Source organism: Parambassis ranga, chromosome 16, assembly GCF_900634625.1.
Source record: "Parambassis ranga chromosome 16, fParRan2.1, whole genome shotgun sequence".
Lineage (NCBI taxonomy): Eukaryota > Metazoa > Chordata > Actinopteri > Ambassidae > Parambassis > Parambassis ranga.
The window spans coordinates 17,647,718-17,668,539 of record NC_041036.1 but is presented as its reverse complement, the minus strand read 5'-3'; the positions used below and the strand labels follow the sequence as shown (position 1 = coordinate 17,668,539).

At 44.5% G+C, this 20,822-nt stretch overlaps 1 protein-coding gene across 3 annotated transcripts; it reads right to left on the bottom strand.

Annotated features, from left to right (window-relative positions):
- Window positions 1-5,851: 5,851 nt before the first annotated feature.
- On the bottom strand, window positions 5,852-20,555 carry fam110d (family with sequence similarity 110 member D). Of its 3 annotated transcripts, none has more exons than XM_028425791.1 (2): window positions 20,440-20,555; window positions 5,852-9,230 (listed from the first exon to the last, which is right to left on the bottom strand). In XM_028425791.1, exon 2 carries the CDS (start codon window positions 8,641-8,643, stop codon window positions 7,291-7,293), a length of 1,353 nt encoding a protein of 450 aa, XP_028281592.1. In that variant the 5' UTR covers window positions 8,644-9,230; window positions 20,440-20,555; the 3' UTR covers window positions 5,852-7,290. The 3 variants fall into 3 exon arrangements, with proteins under 3 accessions (XP_028281592.1, XP_028281593.1, XP_028281594.1); XM_028425792.1 differs by lacking the exon at window positions 20,440-20,555 and adding an exon at window positions 20,196-20,270; XM_028425793.1 differs by lacking the exon at window positions 20,440-20,555 and adding an exon at window positions 20,214-20,257.
- Window positions 20,556-20,822: the final 267 nt, after the last annotated feature.

Below are 20,822 nucleotides of genomic sequence, written 5' to 3'. Positions count from 1 at the left end.
CTCGAGTGCCGCTGGGCACTAACGTTGCTCCTTTTGGGCACGTGTATTTAGAGATTTAGAGACGATGTGCATGCGGCTGAGCAGGATGCATGGGCATATGTCTCATGTCACCGCTCGTCCTTAGCCATCAGAACAGATAGGAGCTTTTTCCTTTTGTTCCTTTTCCATGACATCCTAATGTCCAATAAAAGAAATAAACATAGATGGACCACCACCACCGAACGGTTTGGCTTTAGCTGTTGCTATCTTGGCACTGGCAGACTCCACCTAACTCCCAGTTATTCTAAAGTGGCAAAGGCCAAGCAAAGCTGAGGTGGAGCAGAGGAATAACGGGCAACTCTAAATTCAAAAGGAGGAACCTATGCAATGATTAGAGTGATTTCAGCAAAGTATATGTCCCAAAAAGAGACACAAATACCAGACTGTGATTTACTGTCCTCCTGCCTGTTTTGTGATGCTGCTTAAGTTCTGGCCTCCAGGTTACAGTCTGAGCCTGGACTCAGTCTGTCTGCACTGAAGCTGCCCCTTTAAAAATGTAATCTGTAGCTCAAGATGGCTTTCACTTGGTTTCAGGCGCATTCATTTGTTCAACTATTAGGAATATTTTTAGCTAATATGTGACTGTATGTACGCCCACCTTGACCCTCCTGAATGGACTCACCCACATCCATGGCTATAAGCCCTCTTGTACAAACCCCTCATCAGCTCGCTGCTCACTCAACATGCACACAAATCAAGATTCTCCTTCTTATTCTCCTACTTGAATCCTCTTAACGAAAGTCAAGTTGCAGTTGAAAGCTTACAGGACAAGCAGCAGCTTTAATCTACTCCCAACGTTAATGTGATACTCATATGCATTACAAATATTGTTGTTGACCTGAAGGTTTTGTGTGAGGAGGAGGATTTAAAAATGTTCCCAGACAAATTTAACTGGCTGTTGAACACATCAAAGCCACCGATCTAAAAAAAAATGATGCAAAAAAAATAAAAGGGCCCGTCACTGGCTGTGGACATATTGTGCACACATGGTCCCAGGAAACACTTTTAGTGAAAAACATCAAGAACTGAAAGTGAAAGAGTAAATGAAAACCATAGGGGAGCAATAAAGGGACTGTACGGTGGACTTTGGGTTCTGAACTCTCTCCTGCCCTCGTGGGGGTCGGATATCAGAGCGGGAGAAGTGTAGATGAGCGTTTGCATGGATGCAGATGAGGAGCGAGGACCAGCTGTCGACCTGATGTTTTCTTCTTCCCACATGACTGGGAATAGATCCCACTATGTGATTAGGTTGTTTTCTCGCTATAAGCAGTGGCCTAAAATGTTTTGACAGTGAGGAACACACTGCAGAATGTTGCAGTGAAAGACAGAAGATGGATAGGAAGTGTGTTAGAACTACTGTTTCTGGAAGTATTCAGAGATACTGTCTTCTACGTTAAATGCGTCGTATGTATGATGTAGTTTACACTTAAACTCAGCCAGTTGTTAAAACCATCATTTTGGTTTGCGACCAAAATAAAATAACTTTGATCAGCCCCGCCGCCCTGTTTACCAACATCACCATCTGTAACTGGTCAAAGATGATGATGATGATGGTTATATATATTTTTTATATACTTGTGTAGTTTCATTATAAATCTGTTTACTTCTCATGTTTAGGAACATCTGCTCTCAAGAAGTGATGTTAAATAAACCCCACAGTAGTACTCAAAATGTCAAGTTTAATTGTAAGGGATTGTTACATTGTTGTGGATGCTCCAATTGCTAAAAAATATATTTTTTTTCAAAAATAAAGTTGCCACGTTATCATTTCCACCAAATGGGGTATAAAGGCATATTTTTGTAATAAACCTGCACAGCTGCACTTCCAGTATAGGTGCCTGTAATTTATAATTATTAATGGAGAGAGAGAGGAAGCATCAGAGGCATGTATGCAACATGCAACAAAGGGCTACAGACCAGATCCCCACCTGGTCTAGGCAGCTACAGTGAGGACTATAGCCTCAGTGTATGGAGCTCTACCAGGTGGATTTTATTTTACACAGTGAAAACATTATTCACTCTTTTTCTTGTACGTTTTCTCATTGGTTTATTCAGCTTGTACCAACGTGCACTCTTTTGCTTGGCAACAAACAAAGCATACAAGCAAAAATAACTGGTTGCTGTCTTTGAGTGTTTGCGTCCACCATCTTCAGACCTTCCACAGAAATCACCTGACGACCTTTCTTCATTCTGATCCACAGAATCTCAGGTCATACAACATATGATGTCATCCATCATCTAATCAAGGGACCAGTACAGCCACAATATACCCCAGGCTGGTAGGGTTTGAGGAGGTGGGGGGGCACTGACAGCACTGTCAAGCTTCACACAGGAGTCTGTGGTTCGACTCCCCCTGACATCCTGAGCTGTTTCATTTTGACTTGCATTGCAATGAGTCTTCACTCACATGCTCTGTTTTCAAGGTGACAGAGGGCTGATATCTATATATGTCTTTGCCATTAAAGCCTAAAATTGTAGTTTTTTAGTTCAACTCTTACAAATTGTTCCCTTCAACTCACATTGAACCCAAAGCAGGAAACGGTCAATAGCTGCATTACCCGTGAATGAAAACAGAACAATAGCCGTTCAATACTCAGTTTCAGTCCAGCCCAGCTCAATCCCTGCTCTTGTTCTACAAAGGGGGTCAACTGACCTCACTGCACGCTGAAAAGAAAACACATAAACGTCTCATCTCCTGTTACTGTAAGTTTCAGTGAGGGCTGAAGCAGAGCCCCCTCCAGCACTCCTACCGTTGTTCTTCTGCGTTCTCCTGACGTCAGACGGTTATTTGAAGAGGGTCAGTGGCTGCTGGTCAGGTTTCCCACAGGGCCGAGGAGGCTTTAACCCATCACCCTGACCCCCCGGGAAGCAGAGGTCACGCTTGAGAGAGAGGAATGAAAAGGGCCACTCCTCTGATTTATGGCCCGGTGTAGCTATAGGATACCTTCAGCTCAGGGATGGTTTTTGTTACATAGGTGGGGGTACACCCAAAGCAGGCACCTCCTGCCAGGTCTGGTGTAAACTGACAGCCATTTAGAAGAAGTTTGGCAATCTGAGTCAATTTGTTGATTTCTCTTTAAGTGTTAAGGACAAAAAACAGGTACAGGGCTGCGTTTACAGATGTACGGCAGCTGTTGAGATTTTTGGAACGGCGTATTCATCTGCTGCTGAGTTGGAAGATTCCAGTCATTCCCTGGACTCTGTTGTGAGGATTTTATTTTAGTCTGTCAGGAGGAGTCAGTCTGTATCATATCAAACCAAGAGGTCACATTCTGGTGTCCTCACACGCTCTGACCTCAGCTGCCTCCCACAACAGCGTCATTTATTTCAATCCATCATGTTTTCACGTTAATCACCCCGAGTGACATAACAGTTCTTAAATTCTTAAACCAGACAGGTTTGATGATGCTACAAGCAGTTTCTATGATTTATTTCTTTCAGCTTTTAAAGTTTCCTTAACTTTTGTTTTTTGTTTCAAACACACACTTAAAAATCAAGCAATTTAAAAAAAACTCATAGGCAATTATGGCTTTTGTTTGATTTTGTTCAGTGGCTCGCACAGTATTATCCCATCTCTGTGTTTTCCACAGTTATACTTGTTGTGAGTGGTGTGATTTAGATTCACATAGATCTGCTTTAAATGGGGAGTGAATGAGTGCTTTTTTCTGTGGCGATATTTTACAGATGTTCCATGAATGCCTCACATGCAGAATAAAGGTGCTAATTAATCAAAAAATATTGTTCCAATCAAGAAAAAAACATTCTTCATCATGTGGTTCCCATTGTCCATGCATACTTACGCATTTATGTAGACTCGTGTTGTCTAAAACAAACAGGTGATAAAACTTTAGCACCCAGAATGCATTGGGCTCATTGTCTTCTCAGCTAAACTGCTACAAAATGGCAATTGGAGACATTAATGGGAGGTAGTGGTCCCAGATGTTGAATGGATGAAGGCAATGGAAAGAAATCCAAGTATGATTTGTAGTCTAAGCCCAAGAATCTGTCAGTTGATGCATCTTACGCCACCAACAGTTAATCAGAATTTAATATGGAACTGGGACAGAGCCCGTACCTCCAGTTTTAGGGCTCCATTCACCACCCTTCACTTCTCTGATGATCAAAGTGTGAATTGGTAGCAGCTGCTAATTGGCTAAAACAGTTGATTCATTCCTACATGTGTGCAGGTTTGTGTGTGTGTGTGTGTTCAGCCTCTCTGTCACTGAGTCATGAACCGAGCTTCTCTCAAGCGTAGACATCCGCAGTCTGCCGATGCTGCTGGCACAGAAGAAGTAGGCCAGATTTGACACACTTCACAACCCATGCTAACCCTGACACACATTATTGCTTCTCAAAGCACAGAGAGGGAAAAAAAAACTCAGCTACAAACCCATCAGAGTTGGAGGCCACTCAGGCACAAAATGTATTTGTTCTGAGTTGTTATAAAACAGGATTTATTTGTGCGGAAGCTCATATTCTGTAACGTGAGTCAATTTTAAGCTGCGAGCATGTGAAACAGGTCTTTCAGTGGTGCTGGCAACCACTGCTTTTATTCTGAAGGGTCAAAACTATGCTACTTTCTGGTGGGCTAATGTATAAGGTGGGAGGTCCATTAGTCCCCTGTGGTGTTTTTTTATTTTATGTATAAAACCACATCAACAGCATCAAAGCCTGGAGACGTGAACTCCTGCAAGTTTTATAAAAAGGTACACCAGCTCAACTTTTCTCCTCCTCCTGAAAACTTTGCTTGCTCAGCAGCACTCCATCAACCCTGTAATAATAAGATCTGAATTGTCCCTTACCAGCTGTTAGCTGTTTATTTCCAGGCAGACTGAGGAAGAAAAAGCCAAACCCAAAACATGACCATATGTTTAAACCTTGTCCTATGAACCCAAAACAGGATGTCACAGCAGGCCCTCCGGTCAGAGAGACACACACAGGAGGGCTATTGTTTTCTTCCACTTTGGGACAGTCAGGCAGAGGAAGTGTGGCATAGTGGAGGAAAGCAAATTATATATATAATATGTGCTGCCATTTCAAGCAAAATCTTCACTGCCAGCACAGCAGAGCCCGGGGACTCTCTGACGTCTGTCCTTAATACATTTTTTGTGTTTCTTTTAAAGGGAAAGTCCTTCCTAAAATAGAAATCACATAATGTTTCCCCCTTTGTGAATTTGATTACATCCCCAAACTGCTGAATGAGTCATCTGCAGACACATCCCGGAGCTGCTCCACAGACAGTTCAGAACAATTTGCAGCTGCACAGCACGGCGCACACGGTGAAAACATTGTTCTAATTAACAGCTGTAAGCTCTATCAGTAACTAATTTGTTGATACAGTTCTCATACTATAAGGTGCTAGATGGTACCAAACTTGCATTTTCCTCAAATGGAAAACACTTTTAAATGTAGCCTGTAAAGTCTGATCTTTTTTTTTTTGGTCACATAAATGTGTATCCTTCTAAATTCAACGTCTGACTCTAGATTTCCATCCATTGTGAGCAAAACCAAAATGCTGACTTAGAGAAAAGACAAAGGCAGTCAAGAGGGTGGAGGGTGTGTGTAGACATCCACAGCCACACAGAGGCTTCCTTGTCTCTGAACCCAACCTGTTGCAGCTCTAAGAGCATACTATGCAGGGAATGCTAAAAGGATTATCGCCTAGCCACTTGAGATAATGTGAAAAATGAGACGTGACGCGGTGGAGGGAGACGACCAACGGTCAAGGACGAGACAACGCTGATAACATTTTCTTTTGTTTTATTTGCTGTGTACACCATACACAAACATCTTTGGAATAAAAGCTCTCATATATAACCAATAAAAAATGGGGGAATCAGAAGTTATGGGACCATTTTGTAAACATGCAACCGAAGAGGAGATTTAAAAAAAAACATAAGTGGAAGGAGTTTCAGGGGTGGTGCCATGCTTGTGATAAATACAGAACAAAATAAAACCTCAGGGCTGTAAGTAATTGTGTTCATTTATCATGCCTACAAATATAACATGCCCCTGAGTTCGGCCCACATACTTCAGCAGACCCTCTGTTCACATTTCAGCCGCATCCTCCGGGCTCGAGCGATGGAAATGACCTTCTATGGAGATAAAGTGAGGATGACTGAAGAAGAATGGATGAAGTGAGGTAGGATCAGTGGTTTTCAGAGAGAGAAGGGTGGCTCCAAGCTGACAGATGGTGAGAGTGACATAGGACTCGTTTACTTTTACAGGTTTTATTTTATTTCCCACAGAAACATATTTACTTTCCACAGTCTAAGGTTTGTTTGCCATTAGACAGCAGGCATGAAACACTGTCTGTTGCGATCAATGACCCGATGTCACAAGTGATTATTGAACATTGCCCCTCATTAAGGTGTGAAAACTAAAATACATTTCTCAGCCAGGCACAGCTTCATCTTTTATTTTTTATTTTTTTCCCCCAAGATGCAGAAGCTCAGTGTTTAACATCATATGAGATGAATCTCTGGAAAGCTTTTATTTCTATCTTCCATTTCCTCTCGCTGTGTCCAGTTCAGTGCATTAACAACCCCACAGGGGTGCCTCACATGTTTGTTCCAACGCCTGCGTTTCAGGAGTACAAAAAAAAAACACACACACACGCACACTAAACTAAACTGGGACAGATTCGAATGAGGTACTCATGGTTCACTTCACGCTCACACAACACTTTTCCGGTTTAGAAAAAAACGCACGTAGCTTAGTGGTTTTCCATTTTAAATTAGTCATTAAGGGTGAGAGTGTCGGGGACTCTAAACTGCACATTTGCAGTATGTGCCAGGGAGCTGACTTCAAATCAGTCCGACACTGAAGAGAAGCTACAAATCCACACGCACACTCATACACACATTTTGCTGGGAGAGACAGCTCAGCTTGCCAGTTAGGTCAGTCTACACATATTTCCATAGGATCTATAAATACAATATCAATTTGACAGGATATAACTAGTATATTTAATCTGAGTCTCTGAGTCTTGGATTGTAGGGATGAGAGGTAACTCTGTGCCACGGAGTGCTAATCCAGCGTGCAGACATGAACTCTCGAAGAAATCACAGATACAGCTCAGCTGCTCTGACGTTTACTGCTGCTCAACACTCAAAAGTAGAACCGAGTCCATACGTTTTGCCTTACAGCACCACAGCTAATCCAGCTTAAAGAAATTGTGGACCAAAAACTACACTACCTAACACTTGCAGTCTCTCAGCACCCCATGGCACACAGATCCTTATCCCTTTATTACACAGTCGACTCTTTGGGTCCTTCACGAGCAGCGTTCTTACACCCGTAAAGCCACTTGATGACGCGAGCGTTCCTCTCAATGATTGACACCCCAGTGGGAAGTTGCTCCGCAAGTTCTTCCTGAAACAGTCCATCTCCTGAGTGGCGGGAGAACTCGCTGGGCTCAGAGGCGCCGCATTCGTCCCCAGCCACACTGCGGAGCGCCAAAGAGAGCGTGTCTATGGAGCTGGCACCCGAGAGGAAATTGTCTCGGCCAAGCCGCTCTATCATGTCCATGTCTAGTCCACAGAAGTCAAAGAAATGCTCCTGCTCAGACAGAGCTACAGAGCAGCGCAGCTGTAAGTCTGACTTGGAGCGCTGCAACCCTCCCAAATGCTTCCTGCGTGCAGGAGGTGACGCCCGCTTCCACGGGTCGTTCTCATCCTCGTGGTTACTTAAGTGGTTGCCATTGATCCTGCCGTTTACCCCGTCACTGGTTTCATTTGGTAATTCATTCTTAGTCTGTTCAAGTGTGCAGCTGAAGCTAGAGCTGGGGACAGACCCTGGGCTGTGTTCCTGGTCAGTTTTACTGGACCTCCTGCTCCCTGGTCCACCATCCACAGCATCTTTATCATTGGTCCAAGACATACGTGAGTCGCCATCTCGTGACGGTGCTTTCTCTTCACCCATCACCATCTTCTGGATCCTGGCCTCACCACTGCTGCTCTTTTCTCTCATGGAACCCTGGAAGAGGCGACGTACAAAACTGTAGCCCCTCACGTCCATGTTATGGTTGTCTGCAGCACCGCTGAGGCTTTTGCACTCTTTCTTCTGCCGGTAGATGAGGAGGGAGTCCGGCCTCAGCATGCGCTTGCCAGTACTCCTTCTGAGTACAGGAGCACTGTGTGGCGCTACCAAGGTGTTAATGCCAGGAGCCCTGGGGTTGGGAGGTGTCACATTGTTCACATTGCTCCTGTTATGCGCCTCAACATCGACAGAAGTGCGTCTGTTCTCCTTTCGAGAGTCATCATTTTCATTTTCATCTCTTGAAGTGAAGGAGTCAGAGAATGTGGAGAAGGGGGTGTTGGATGAACAGCGCGGGGTAAGATGAGGCGTCAATGGGCATCCTGGAACAGTGATCATTCGCCGGGGTGGTGGTGGCGGGGTGGCGCAGGGCACGAGCACAGGCTCTTGCTTGGTGTTGATCACCTGCTGGCTTTTCACATATTTGGCTTTGTCCGCCTCGAGCCTCTCCACGGCACTGATGGAGCGCCCGTGACCTCCACCGTCGATCTGCCTGCGCAGGTAGTCCGGGCCCTTGTTAAGGAGCCTCAGAGGGGAAGGGGATCCAATAGGTGTTAGAGGCTTCATGTTAATTAACAGCTTCTGGTGTCCCTACAGGGAGCTGCTGTAGGCCCTGTGAAATTCTCAGACCTGGGCAGTGGCAACTCTCATTCCTTTTCTCACAATCTTTCTTAAGGAGTAGCAATTCAAGAGACCACAGAGTCCCAAGTTTGTTGTAAGGTTTTCTATAGATAGCTTACAGTCTCTTTGTTGTTAGAACCAAGACAAATTGATATCTCGATCCAGTGTTTACGCAGGCATTTGGAAGTCCTTTTTTTGTCAGCCAAGAGCACTCCCAAATGAGATGCTCCCTGCCCACAGCGCAGCAGAAATAGCAGGCAGGGTGTGCTTTGAAAGGGTTACTTCTTCCACCCCCGCTCTCTCTCTCTCTCTCTCTCTTCACTGTTGATCTTTTGTGGGCCTGGAGAAATTAGATATAACCTCTTCAAATATTTGTCTTGCGCTGGTTGTTTTAAGGGATGCCAGGTCAGGACTTTTATTGTTTGTCGCCCGTCATAGCTGAGTTGACTTGAGGAGGGGTCGGCACCAAGACACTTGGTTATGGTGATGGACAGATGGTGGAGAGGTTGATGGTGTCCTTGTCCTTACCTCACCTGTGAAGGAGAGAGAGAGAGAGAGAGAGAAAGAGTGGTTTAGTTAGTGTTACTCTCCAGGGCAGGCTGCAGAGACCAGATGGCAGGGAGGACAGTGGTCCTCAGCTCAGATTGTGCTTCAAGCTGGAGGGGGTTGTATGTCTAAAATTGACATATATGAGAATTTGCAATCTATTTCACATATTTATGATGACGAGAAATACTGATCCTGCAAGCAGTACAGTGTCCCGGATAAAACCAAGTTATCCAGACAGAATGATGACACGTCTGCCTCGGCTCAGGAAGACAAACAAGACTCATTATTGTCTTCTATCAGGCTGATTGTTTCTGCTTTATTTATGGCAGCTACTGTTTCTACTGTGGCACCAATTTGTCTTCCTGTCACACCACAAGTAGCTAAAGGGGCAGAAATGTGTCAGGCACATTACAGTTTTCTGACAGACCAACGTAGCTGACCTCTTTTTAACTTTAAAACAAACATACTGTAATCTGAGCATGCTAAATTAACCTTCTGAGTTATTAACCCTTTTATAGGTGCAGTTATAGAGTGTGTTCTTTAAAGTAACGAGCCACAACAAAAGTTAAACGAGACGTTTTATATATTTATGCTATGTAAAGATTTTTAGTAGGGGGGAGGGTGCACATGCCTATAACTGGCAGTCTCTACCCAAGCAGTATTTATAGCTTAAAAACACTGCAGCACAGTTATCATGTGTCCATGTTAGCGTACATATATGTGTGTATGTGCATGGGTGTCTGCTCTAGTTTTGTGCAATAAGTCCCGGTAAATGAAAATAGGGTTGTAAGGACAGTTGGGAAGCAGATTAAGAAGCTTTTCTTTTCAATATTCTGCACTGTTTTCTATGGGTTAAAAAAAATGTCAGTGAGCACGTGCGCACCAGCCAGACAAAGATCTACATCTTTAGAAGTTGACGCTGTTATATAAATACCCCAGAGGCACAGGTGGTGGTGGTGCCTGTTTCTCATTTACCTCCCTTCACAAACTGTTGAGATGAATGTTTGCTGTGCTGTGCCGGACAGCAGGAGGGTGTTATATTGTTGTGTTTATTGTCCCCTCCGGTCCGCTTCAAGTGTTATCAACTGCTATTTTAGCCTTTTCCTTCACGAGAGGTAAAACAATGAACGGACAGGAAAACGGATTTAAGTTCAGTTAAGATGAACTGCACGACGCCACTGATAGACGCAAACCCACGCCTGGCTGCACCTCTTCCGTCATAAATCACAGCTTTATAATACCCTGAATAAACAACAGAACAGCGTGCAAGAAAGTAAAGAAAACACAATTCATCCAACTGAAAGAATCAATGAATAAATCATTTAATTTAGAACTCAAATGAAGGGCTGCACCCTTTGAAGACGTCAAGACTGTCCTACTTTAAATTGTTGAAATGTTTTTTTTCCTGGTAGAAAAGGATGCAGCAGCTGGACCTTTGTCTGTTCTTCAGCACAAACTCTAATAAACAACAGACAACTCTGTAAAAGACCATTTATCCTGATGCACTGCTCATGTCGCCCAGCCTAATATTTACATTTAAAATGTTACTCTTTGGCAGTAAAAGTTTAGTTTGTGTTCCATCACTAAAAGAATCCAACCTTGCGTCCTTTGAAGGATGTAGCCCCTCACCTGGGACACAGCTGATGTCTCAGTACCAACTATTGGTTGCTAGGTGACAGTAGCAATGATAAAGAGTGAATGTTAAGCACTGATGCCATCTTCACAAACCACAAAAGGACATCACCTCTAAAGCGAGACACAACTGTAGCTTCATAATTACACTTCTAAAAAGTTCCTGTTATTTTGTTCCTAAATGTGTATAAGAGGACATTTTCTTACCGAGTGTGGTATAACTGACATATATGATGTACTTTAGTAAAGCTCCCATATATGAAACTGCTGTTGACACTCAAGAAGGTGGGCTAACATTTCACCTCATTCAGCCTCCGCACCCCCATTCAAAGCCTTTCAAATGGCAGACCACTATAAATTACCTGGGGAAGGGGTGGGGTGGCAGCACTGGTTAGTTTTCCAGATGTCTGCTTGTTGGGAGCTCTCGGGAAAGTCAGACATTGTTTTTGTAAGATTCCGGGAAAAAAGAAAATGTTTCACAACAGGTGTGGAAGTGGAAAAAGAAGGGGAGAGAGACCGAGGAGTGTGAAACATGATGAAAAATGGTTGTAAGGGGTTACAGTATTAGACATCTTTCTTCCGGAACAATCTGTTCCCCATCTGATAATGAAAAAGTGGCAGGCTAATGCTATTGAAGCGTTAAAGGAGATTATCGCCATAGGAGCCTAAACAAAGTCATTAAAGCCGATTTTGGCTTATACTGAAAGGGGGGGTGGGGGGGTGGGGTGGAAAAAAATCACATGAAGTGGGGAAATACAGGAACTGGTTAATCCCTGTTGAGCCAACCGTCATAACCTTGAACGACTCAATAATATGATAATATGGGCACTATCTGTGCTTCTCCTACTTCTGATGCATTTCCTTGGCTCTGTTTTTAACGCTAGCGTGCAGTCATTCAATCTGACATTAAGAGCTTGAAGGGAACCAGCCACTTTTCTGAGGTTATCTCTCGTTCTGAGTGCTATCTTGGACATCGCTGATTCTACCACTCGGCGCTGCCGTTTCTGTCGTTTGTTAAGTGTATGATATCTTAATGAAAACCTGTGCTACAGAACGCAGTCATGATGCAGAGAAAGCTGAACAACCACACACACATATACACACAGACACGCATGCAGCCGGAGAACAATAGCCACCATTAGTTCCATTGACCTTAATGAGTTAAATTAGCACCCCGCACATTCTGCTGTGATCTCAGCGCTTGTGAAAAGCGTGAGATGGCTTTAGAATCTCTCCCTCGCTGTAGGTTGTCATTAACCTCTAAACCCTTGGCTTCTCCACCCCACATTCTCCTTGCTAATGCTACCTTTCTCTCCCCGCTGCACCCTCCTTCCTGCTCCTCACTTCTATATAAGCTCCAAGGCCCCGTCATTTCCCTCCCTTCTCTACCACTCTCTTCCTGTATATCTGCCCCCCTTCTCTCTCTCTGTATCTCTTTCCCTGCTCTCTTCCATTTACTGTTACACCCTTGTATATCAGTGTGATCCTCAAAAGCTTTAGTCCAACCTATAACACACATTGTGCAACGTTTCCAAACAAAATGTCTTATTTATGAAATGGGAGTATATATATATTATGCATTGACCTACAGGGGCCGATCCTTCTTCAGTAGAGTCAGGTTATGTCATTTTTCGTGGACAGTTTCACTAGTCAGGTTGTGCGAGACGTAAAAAAGTCCTCATGTTCGCTGTGTGAATAAAAAAAGATCCATAAAGAGAAGCCCAAATCCTGGACAACCAGCCTGGAGGTTAAAGGGTAGTTTGCAATATTACCCCCCTATGCATATGAGATGCTGCCAGCTGCAAAGTGCAACAACCGTATACATGGATGAGTAGCACAGAAAATACTGCCAACAACCCTGACCGGGTTATGACTTCTCTCTGAAGGAAACTCCTCGGTCTGTCTGAGCTCCTCTCTTTGCTTTCCTCCCTCCTGTCCTCCCTATGTAGAGGATGACCCAGGCTGCAGGGGAGGCTTAAGCAGTCGCCCCCATGCAGCTAAAGAGAAACCAGATGTTTTGTTTCATGCCATATCAAGATGCTAAGACGGTCCTGACAGAGACCTGTCATGGGAAGGGACTTCTAATTCTGAATCAAAACTGTGAGAGCAGGATGTTTCAGGTTTTGTGATGAAATTTCGTCAGGTATTCTCCTGATGTGAGAGTGCTGCCACAGAAAGAAACTAAACACACACACACACAATCCAGGAAGTGTGTGTTTGCTTCACATGTAGGGCGTATCCAAAGGAACGCCAGCTTGCCTCGGATCCGGAGGTGAAAGGAAGTTCCTGTGAATTATGTATTCAGTGAGGTAAACACAAGATAAGAGGTTAATAAATTCACGAGGACCACCTTTGAAGCTCCTGGGAGTGTATTCAGCACGCTCACCTGTCAAATGAGTCTTCAGACAGATGAGGGGCATCTGTTACCGGCAACAGACCAACTGGCCCTCTCTAACGTTTTTCCTCTCTTTCTCTGTTGTCGTGCTTTATACTAACATCTGCCACATCTATTAAAGATGAGGCAGGCTCACAGTGCATGTTCAAACGTTAACCAAAGCTCTTTCAGAGATGTCATGACGAAGCATCTACACACTTTGACTCCCTACAGTTTGAATGAAAAGCCACTAATGAGCCACGATTTGTGACTTTGTCCTGTTGGGTCATTACTACAGACACAGACCCCTAGAAGTCTGTGTCGTCTGCTCTCTACCCCCCGAAAACAAAGAGACACACTAGCCTTTCTTTGCATTATTAATGGACCACAACAATGGCCCTCCTTCAGGTCTACAGATAAGTGTTTGACCTGGTTGCTCTGCCTCATTAGTCAGGGAGGGACAAGAACAAATAACAACACGGTGACAATAAAATGTAAGTGATGCAGCCGCAGGACACACAGACTACTGCCCTCCCTCAAAAACAAAGCCTGCTAGCCAATTATAGTACCTATCACCACTGTAAGGCCTTCAGCCTTCAGCCAGTTGATCTACGGTTAGAGGCCAACTAGGGGCTTTCTCCACATTCATGTGGAGCAGCAGTGTAGGCCACCTGGGACGACTTAAGGGACCCCCGACTTGAATAGACCTCCTCCCAAACCGTAAAAAATGGACAAGATGGGCTCTTAGTTTACTGCAGCGGCTCTTTTGTCATTCAAAGCAAATGAAGGCAGGGACAGCTGAGCAGCACAAAACCACAACAAAGACATGACCGAGACAAGTGGCGCATGTAGGATAGATATAATTAGATAAAGATGAAGGTCAATAGTGGGAAATACAGCAGTGTGTGGAAGTACATCACATTCAAAACAATGTGATAAAAAAAATAAAAAAAATCACCAGGTTCCTCTATGCAAAAATAATTCATTATTAGTTTGCTATAATCCTCTAAGCTGAGATAATAATTAAGAGAATAATCAGTGATTGCCTTAACTCCTGATGCAGTCAGCCTATCACATTCTTTACTTTACTGTAAGTCAGGCCTTTATCGGTGCTGTAACACCCAGGCTGCACGTATCCAGATAAAGTCTATTCAGATAACATGTTCACATTTATCCTTGCTTTTATCAACACATTGGGCAAGTTCCCCTTTCTTTCTTGGCTAAGGGTGCAGGAAGACTGCTGCAGATTACTAACAGCTCTGACCTATAAAGTTTTATGAGTCACTGTTTGCTTTCTCAGCTTAAGCATTACTGCACTCCAGTTTGCTTGTCAACGTCTGCATCTAAAAGTATATTTGACATTTAAATATACAGTTTAAACTGACTTCCTGATTTAATCAAAATTTACAAAAGTCGTTATCATGTCTATGACGTCATCGCCAGGTGACACCTGCAACGGAGAGACACCCGAACCTTAAGCTGAATGTTAAGCTGTGTTGTGCTGAAGTCATGAGCTCACATGGAGATGACATAGACTCCTGTAATCTCAGGCAGTACTGTATATGATCCAAGTCATTTAAATATTTATTACAGGCAGCACAACAATGCTCATGGCTTTGTGTGAGATGTCTTTTTTACCCTGATATGAAGCTGAAGATTACAATATTGTCTAGCAGCCCAGTTTTTTTCCCAGCACATATGGTGTGTAAACTGAAGGCAGGGGAACAGCTGAGCAGCAAGGCAGAAAATATACTTATTCCTTTACATCTTTTGTGCAACAGGTCCTCACATGTGGATGTCAGATTGTCAGAGAGGGTCGTGGTACTGACATAGACTAAAAGATAGATGGAGGGGAGGCTGGGGTTTGAATTCTTTGTCAGACTTTTGTCACAATGCTTCACTAGAAAAACATAACATGAGGACAATATTTCAGCACAGGGGCAGGAACTCGTCGCCAAAAAAAGGGCCAAGCATCAACAAATTGGGCTGATTTTATATTACATGACAAAATGTGTTTGAACACTCTTTCTTTCTAAATTGATGTCTGTGTTGAGCTTTAAAAAAGACAGATCAGATGCTTCTGGCTCCTGATGTCATTTGACCTGCAGTGTGGCCACTAGGCCAGAAAATACAACCCTAGAGAATCACATGAAAAGTTTTCTTTTTTTCAGTTAAAGCCATGCTTTGTTTGATCAAATCTAATCTAAACATTCTTTAGTGGACTATTGTACATGTGTCCTTTGTGCCAGAGGAGATTTGGCCCACATCAAGCCGACATCCCAGCTCTGGACGGCATTGTTTTGTAAAATATGACCGCCGCTGCTGCTCCCTCCACATGCCAGCCCAGGCTTATGCGACCAAGCAATACAAACCACAGTGACCTACTGTGTGAGTGCACATACAGCCCCTGGATTGGGAATGCACTGTGCAACTCAGGGTAACACACACACACACACCCTCCACCAAAAACAGCCTGCCCCGAGGCTGTTTGTACAGTACTGTACAAAGGCATAAATCTGGGCACATCCCTCGATCTCTCAGAGTCTTAAATTATGAAGCTCTGTTCTCACACTGTGAACCCTCATTAAGCTCTCAGCTGGTGTGACTGCTCTGAGAGACAGCTTTGTCTGGCAGATGTTTTATTTCTACTAGTCGGCGCATTTTTTTCCTTTCTGCCAGGCATACGGTGTTTGTTTTAAACAAAGTGATAAAAGACGACGGAGTGGATGAGGGCTTTTAGGCTTGCAAGTGAAACGTCAAAACACGGCGCTAAATCACACACCTGTGCAGCCACCCTTTCAGCTGTCTCCTATAATGATCAGGACAATAACGTGATTCCGTTTCACACAACGTTTGCAGCAGTATCCCAAACACATGTTGCTGATGTTAGCAGTGTTAGCACTAACTTGTGACGGGGGTTGGGGGGTTGTTTGGGGTTAGTTAGGCTTATAGCTGCTCCAGCTGTGCTGTGTCCCCAAACGCTGGGTCATCTGTGGTGAGTGTGGTGTCTGACCATGTCTGACCCCCTCCTGTGCTATCACACACTCTCTCTTACCACTTTAAATGTGTCAGCATGGATCAGCAGTCTGCAGGGTAAAGCCAATAAAAAGCTAAGTGGATGGTGATCTGATCCTACTTTCAAGGCATGAATCATCCTATTTTTAGAATAATAATGAAATAAAACTCATGTTTTTAAAATCGGTACAATGTTGAATAATAAATAACTAAAGTGTCTGAGAAATTAAGCTTATGCGGAAGTGCAAAAAAGTGCACTTCCAATCATGGCCTCTAGGGGCTGGTCCCTAAAGTGAGTCAATCGCTATGTTAAAATCTCCAACTTGTTTTAATTACATTACTTACATATTTACATAATAATAATGATTGCTTTGAGTGACAGGTGGGTGCCTGCTTCCATGACAACCTCAGCTCCACCTCTTTTCTATTATTTGAAATACTCAAACACTGTTGACACGGCAACGGTTGAACCCTTCCACTGAAACCTATAGGTGATGTCACGGACAGTTTTTCCATAACGGTGACTATTAGTTATCAGCAGTCACCAAGCTAATGCAGCTGATCCGATTAACATTATTAAAATGCTAACAACCATGTGACTTCAAAAGCTACACGTATAAATATAGTGAGAATACAGTGAGAAAAAAGACAAATAATTCTGGAAGTAAAACAAGAAAGAAGTCAGATGATTCCTGCTGAGATGATTTGCTTTGAGGCTGCCACATGTCAAAATCCAACTCTAATCTTTGTTAACTGTCCTCAAACTGAGCCTCAAACACCCAAAAAAAGAATCACCCTCTGACTCTCCCCGAACTCAGCTCCTGTGTTTTTCCTTGCTGCCATCTATGCTTAGCTGTTAACCTCCGCTGAACCTGCCAGCTGTCTTCTCTCATTACCGTTCATCCGACCTGCTTCCACGCTAACAGACCCCCGAGTGCCACGGACAGAGACCCCTTCGTTTGTCCCTCTCCTCTTCCTCCTCCTCCTCCGCCTCCTCCTTTACTTCTCTCAGAACCAGAAAAAACATCTGGAAGAGTCTGCTGAGCTGCAGCCATGGTCTCCTTCCTGCGTCGGAGGCTACGTCCAGCGCCTGTGTCATCTTCCTCACGGTTGAGCGGACGCAGCGTGGCACGTCTGAGCGTGATGTGATGTGGCAGAGCTACAGAGGCTGTGAACAATTACGGGGATGTGAGAGCAGCTTCGAGAAGAGCTGCTCACACAGCTGTCACCCACACACAGGGGACTGCCAGGAGATGGAGATCTGTCAGATCAGGTTTCATGACTCCGCTGCTCACAATGAATTATGAATTGGGTTATGAGCCCATGGAGATGGCAGTGATGTAACAGAGAATGTCTCAGAGAAAGATTGATCATCAGGGTGATCGGCTCCAAATGTTTGATTTCTTGGAACAAACCAGAGAGTCTGAGTGACAGATCCTTCCAACAAAGTTTCAGTCCAAAGAGCTGCATTGGCTCATCTACTAAATATGACAATCCACACTACTGTGTTTATACAACAGAAGAAATAGTAGCTCAGTGCACAGATGTTTTGCTCCTCCTTTCAGCCAAAGAGTTGGTTTAACTTCATCATTGTTTTGGTGTGACAGGTTCTTCCTCTTTTTCAAATAGTTCTTCCTGCAAACGGTCAGCGAGGAAGTTCCCAGAGACTTTTGGCACAACGGCCCCTCAAAAGGCGACAAGGAGCAATAAAGCTAAATTATAAGCCTGACGGTTTGTGTGTCAGCGTTTGAAGTCTCACACTGTTGTGAACGTCTAAAACCAGCTGCTCTGCAGCACAAAACACACACACACAGACACGTTCTTTTAACACAATGCCAGGGGGGACGATGATGTCATTAGCATGGTACATTCTCCCCTCTAATTAGAAACTCGAGCTTCCCGCCATAACTTGTGGGTCTTTACATACAGCTACGCAACCAAACAAAACAAATGTTAGGTGTCTTTCTAAAAAAATAACACAAGCTTTTAGGGGCGCTGCAGGAAAGCTGAATCAAGGCTTCATCGTTGCTGTGGTGCAGCAGAAATTTGAAGTGATAAGAAACACATGAGTGGCCCACCGAGGAGTAAAACCATGAAACATCCTGCGGCTGCTGCTTATACTCTGAAGTCAGCACTTAATGTGGCTCAGACTAATCAGATTATGCACAAAAATGCTTGAATACAAGACGCAAAGAGGAAGCACCTTGGTGTATGTGGGGTGATTGATAAGTTTGTGGCCTGGGGTAGAACCTCTGCACTGCAGCTGACTGGTCACCATTTTGCTTTGAACAACACTCAACTGGACTTCTACATCATGATGAACCTTCATGATAAGCTTTAAAAAAAGGCTCTTTCCATCGACTTATCACTCAGCCTTTGTGAACTCTCTGACCTGCGCCTGGTTACATGATTATAGCACAAGAACGAGTGAGTGCAGACCAAGTCATAACGCCGGCATGATTCTGCAGGCAGCGTTGCATCACTGACATCATAGCTACCAACATCCCCACTGGTGAGCCGAAGCAGCGAGATGAAGACCTGAATTACATTTCATTTAGTCATGTTAATGATGTCAGAGCTCCTGTCAACACCCCAGACAGAGACTGCAGCGAGGAGCTCTGCGCCCTCAGGGGGTGGGGTGGGGGGTGAGGTGGGGGCTGGAAGAAGTATTCCTGTCTGCTCCGCTGGGATCAGCATCAAAAGCAGATGCAGCTGTATCACTGCTGGAAAATTAGCACACACTGAGACGTGAAGCTGAGGGGAGAAAGGATGGGGGGGCAGTTGTTTATGACTGTGGCACACTGTAATTTCGCTGGTTGGTTTTGCAGTGCAACAATCTCAAAGACTGATGTTGGAAATAGGTGTTTATGGTGACTCATTGTAGCTTTTCAGACAGGTCAGGCTTCAACATACACTGAGGTAAGGAGGACGGGACTCAGAAGAGCTGCTAACATGGACCTCGTGGTGGGATCGTCGCCCCCTCAGCTGCGCTAATGCAGCAGGAACTTAAATCCCAGCATCACGGCTGGTCCATGATCTGCATCAAAAAGCATGAATTAAACCTCCTGCTGCCGCTCGCAGGAACAAACGCAGCACGGCGTGCTCACCTATGAACGTGTTTAGAAGACATGTGTGGTCTGTTTAGTCTGACTGCTAAATTGTTTATGCTCCTGACCCCCACGCTGATCCAACTCAGAGAGGAGAAGAGGAGGAGGAGGAGCTGGAGGGGTAGAGGCGGGTCAAGGTGGAGTTGACCCTGAGGGCACATGATTGTCTCTTTGGAAGAGATTAGAGTGGGTGGATTGCATAACGACCCTCCCCAATTTACTTTTGTTCTTTTGAAAGTTCTCAGGTAACACAGTGTGTATATGCTGTTATTAGTACCACCATGACATCTATTGATTGGTCATTTAGATCCTATATTTTTCTTCTCTGATTAGCTGTTTGGAAACCTGACACTCTTTCAGTCTACTTCACTGATTTCATCCAGATGAAAATATTTCATGTAAGATGGTACACACTTGCAGGGCCATTAAGCAGCAGCAGCAGCTTTAATCAGAGCACAGCCTCTGCTATCATCAACTGGACTTGGGCTTCAAGCCTGAGTTAAACCAGGGGCTCCACGTATATAGTGTTACATGGCAGATGATAAGTGATCAAACTGTTTTAGATCGATTTTAAATTGTGGTCTGCTGTTTGTGTGGACATCCATCACAGACAGGCTGCCAAGGAGAATTTGCCTTACATGGTGCAGGCTGTAAACACAGCATAAAAAAATCCAGACCCTGAGGTGAACATTACAACATGCTGAACTATTTATTTATCTAAGGAATTCAAATCACTTCAATCGATTAACCACAAATCGGCCCGCCCCAGTTTAAAGTAAAGATTAGTTATTTGTCAGAGAGTAGAACGACTTTACGCTCACCCGTAGGAACGTACATACAAATACGTGATTATTCTCAGGCAGTCACCCGCGTGTCCAAAACTGCACACCGTATACAACACCGCTGCCACGCGCTGAGAACACAGCCAGAAAAGAAAAAGTGTACAGTAATCACTCACGATCGCCAAGCCGGAGTCCGAATCAAAGTTCCAGAGAGAGCATACGTCTGCCTCAAACATGTTACAATAAGTATATAAACACAAATGACACAACGCTTGGTGCTCACCTTATTGGTGTCGTTTATCCACTCGTGTTGTCAAATCCAGTAAAGGTGTGGAGATCCTCTCTGTGACAGACGGTCAGCGTGGCGCTGCGCTCTGCGCTCTGCGCGGACTGCTGGCACAGGCACACTGAGCGCTGAAGAGGGGGGAGTCCCGACCTCCCTACAGCGGAGGAGGGAGGAGGGGAGAGGGGGGTGGGCAGGTATGAAGCTGCATGTGTAAACTTACTCCAGGCAGGGACTTGAGTGGGGCTGCGTGGGGCTGTGGATGAATTGTAGCCTGTAAATTTTGTTTCCATTCATTTATAAGGCACAAGCAGGGGCGTCGAAAGCATTAAAAACGTGTGGAGGACCCTTTTTTTGGGGGGGGGGGGGGGGGGGGGGGGGGG

Excerpts from the sequence above, each read along its gene's own strand:
- fam110d (XM_028425791.1), bottom strand. The coding sequence starts at position 8,643 with ATGAAGCCTCTAACACCTATTGGATCCCCTTCCCCTCTGAGGCTCCTT.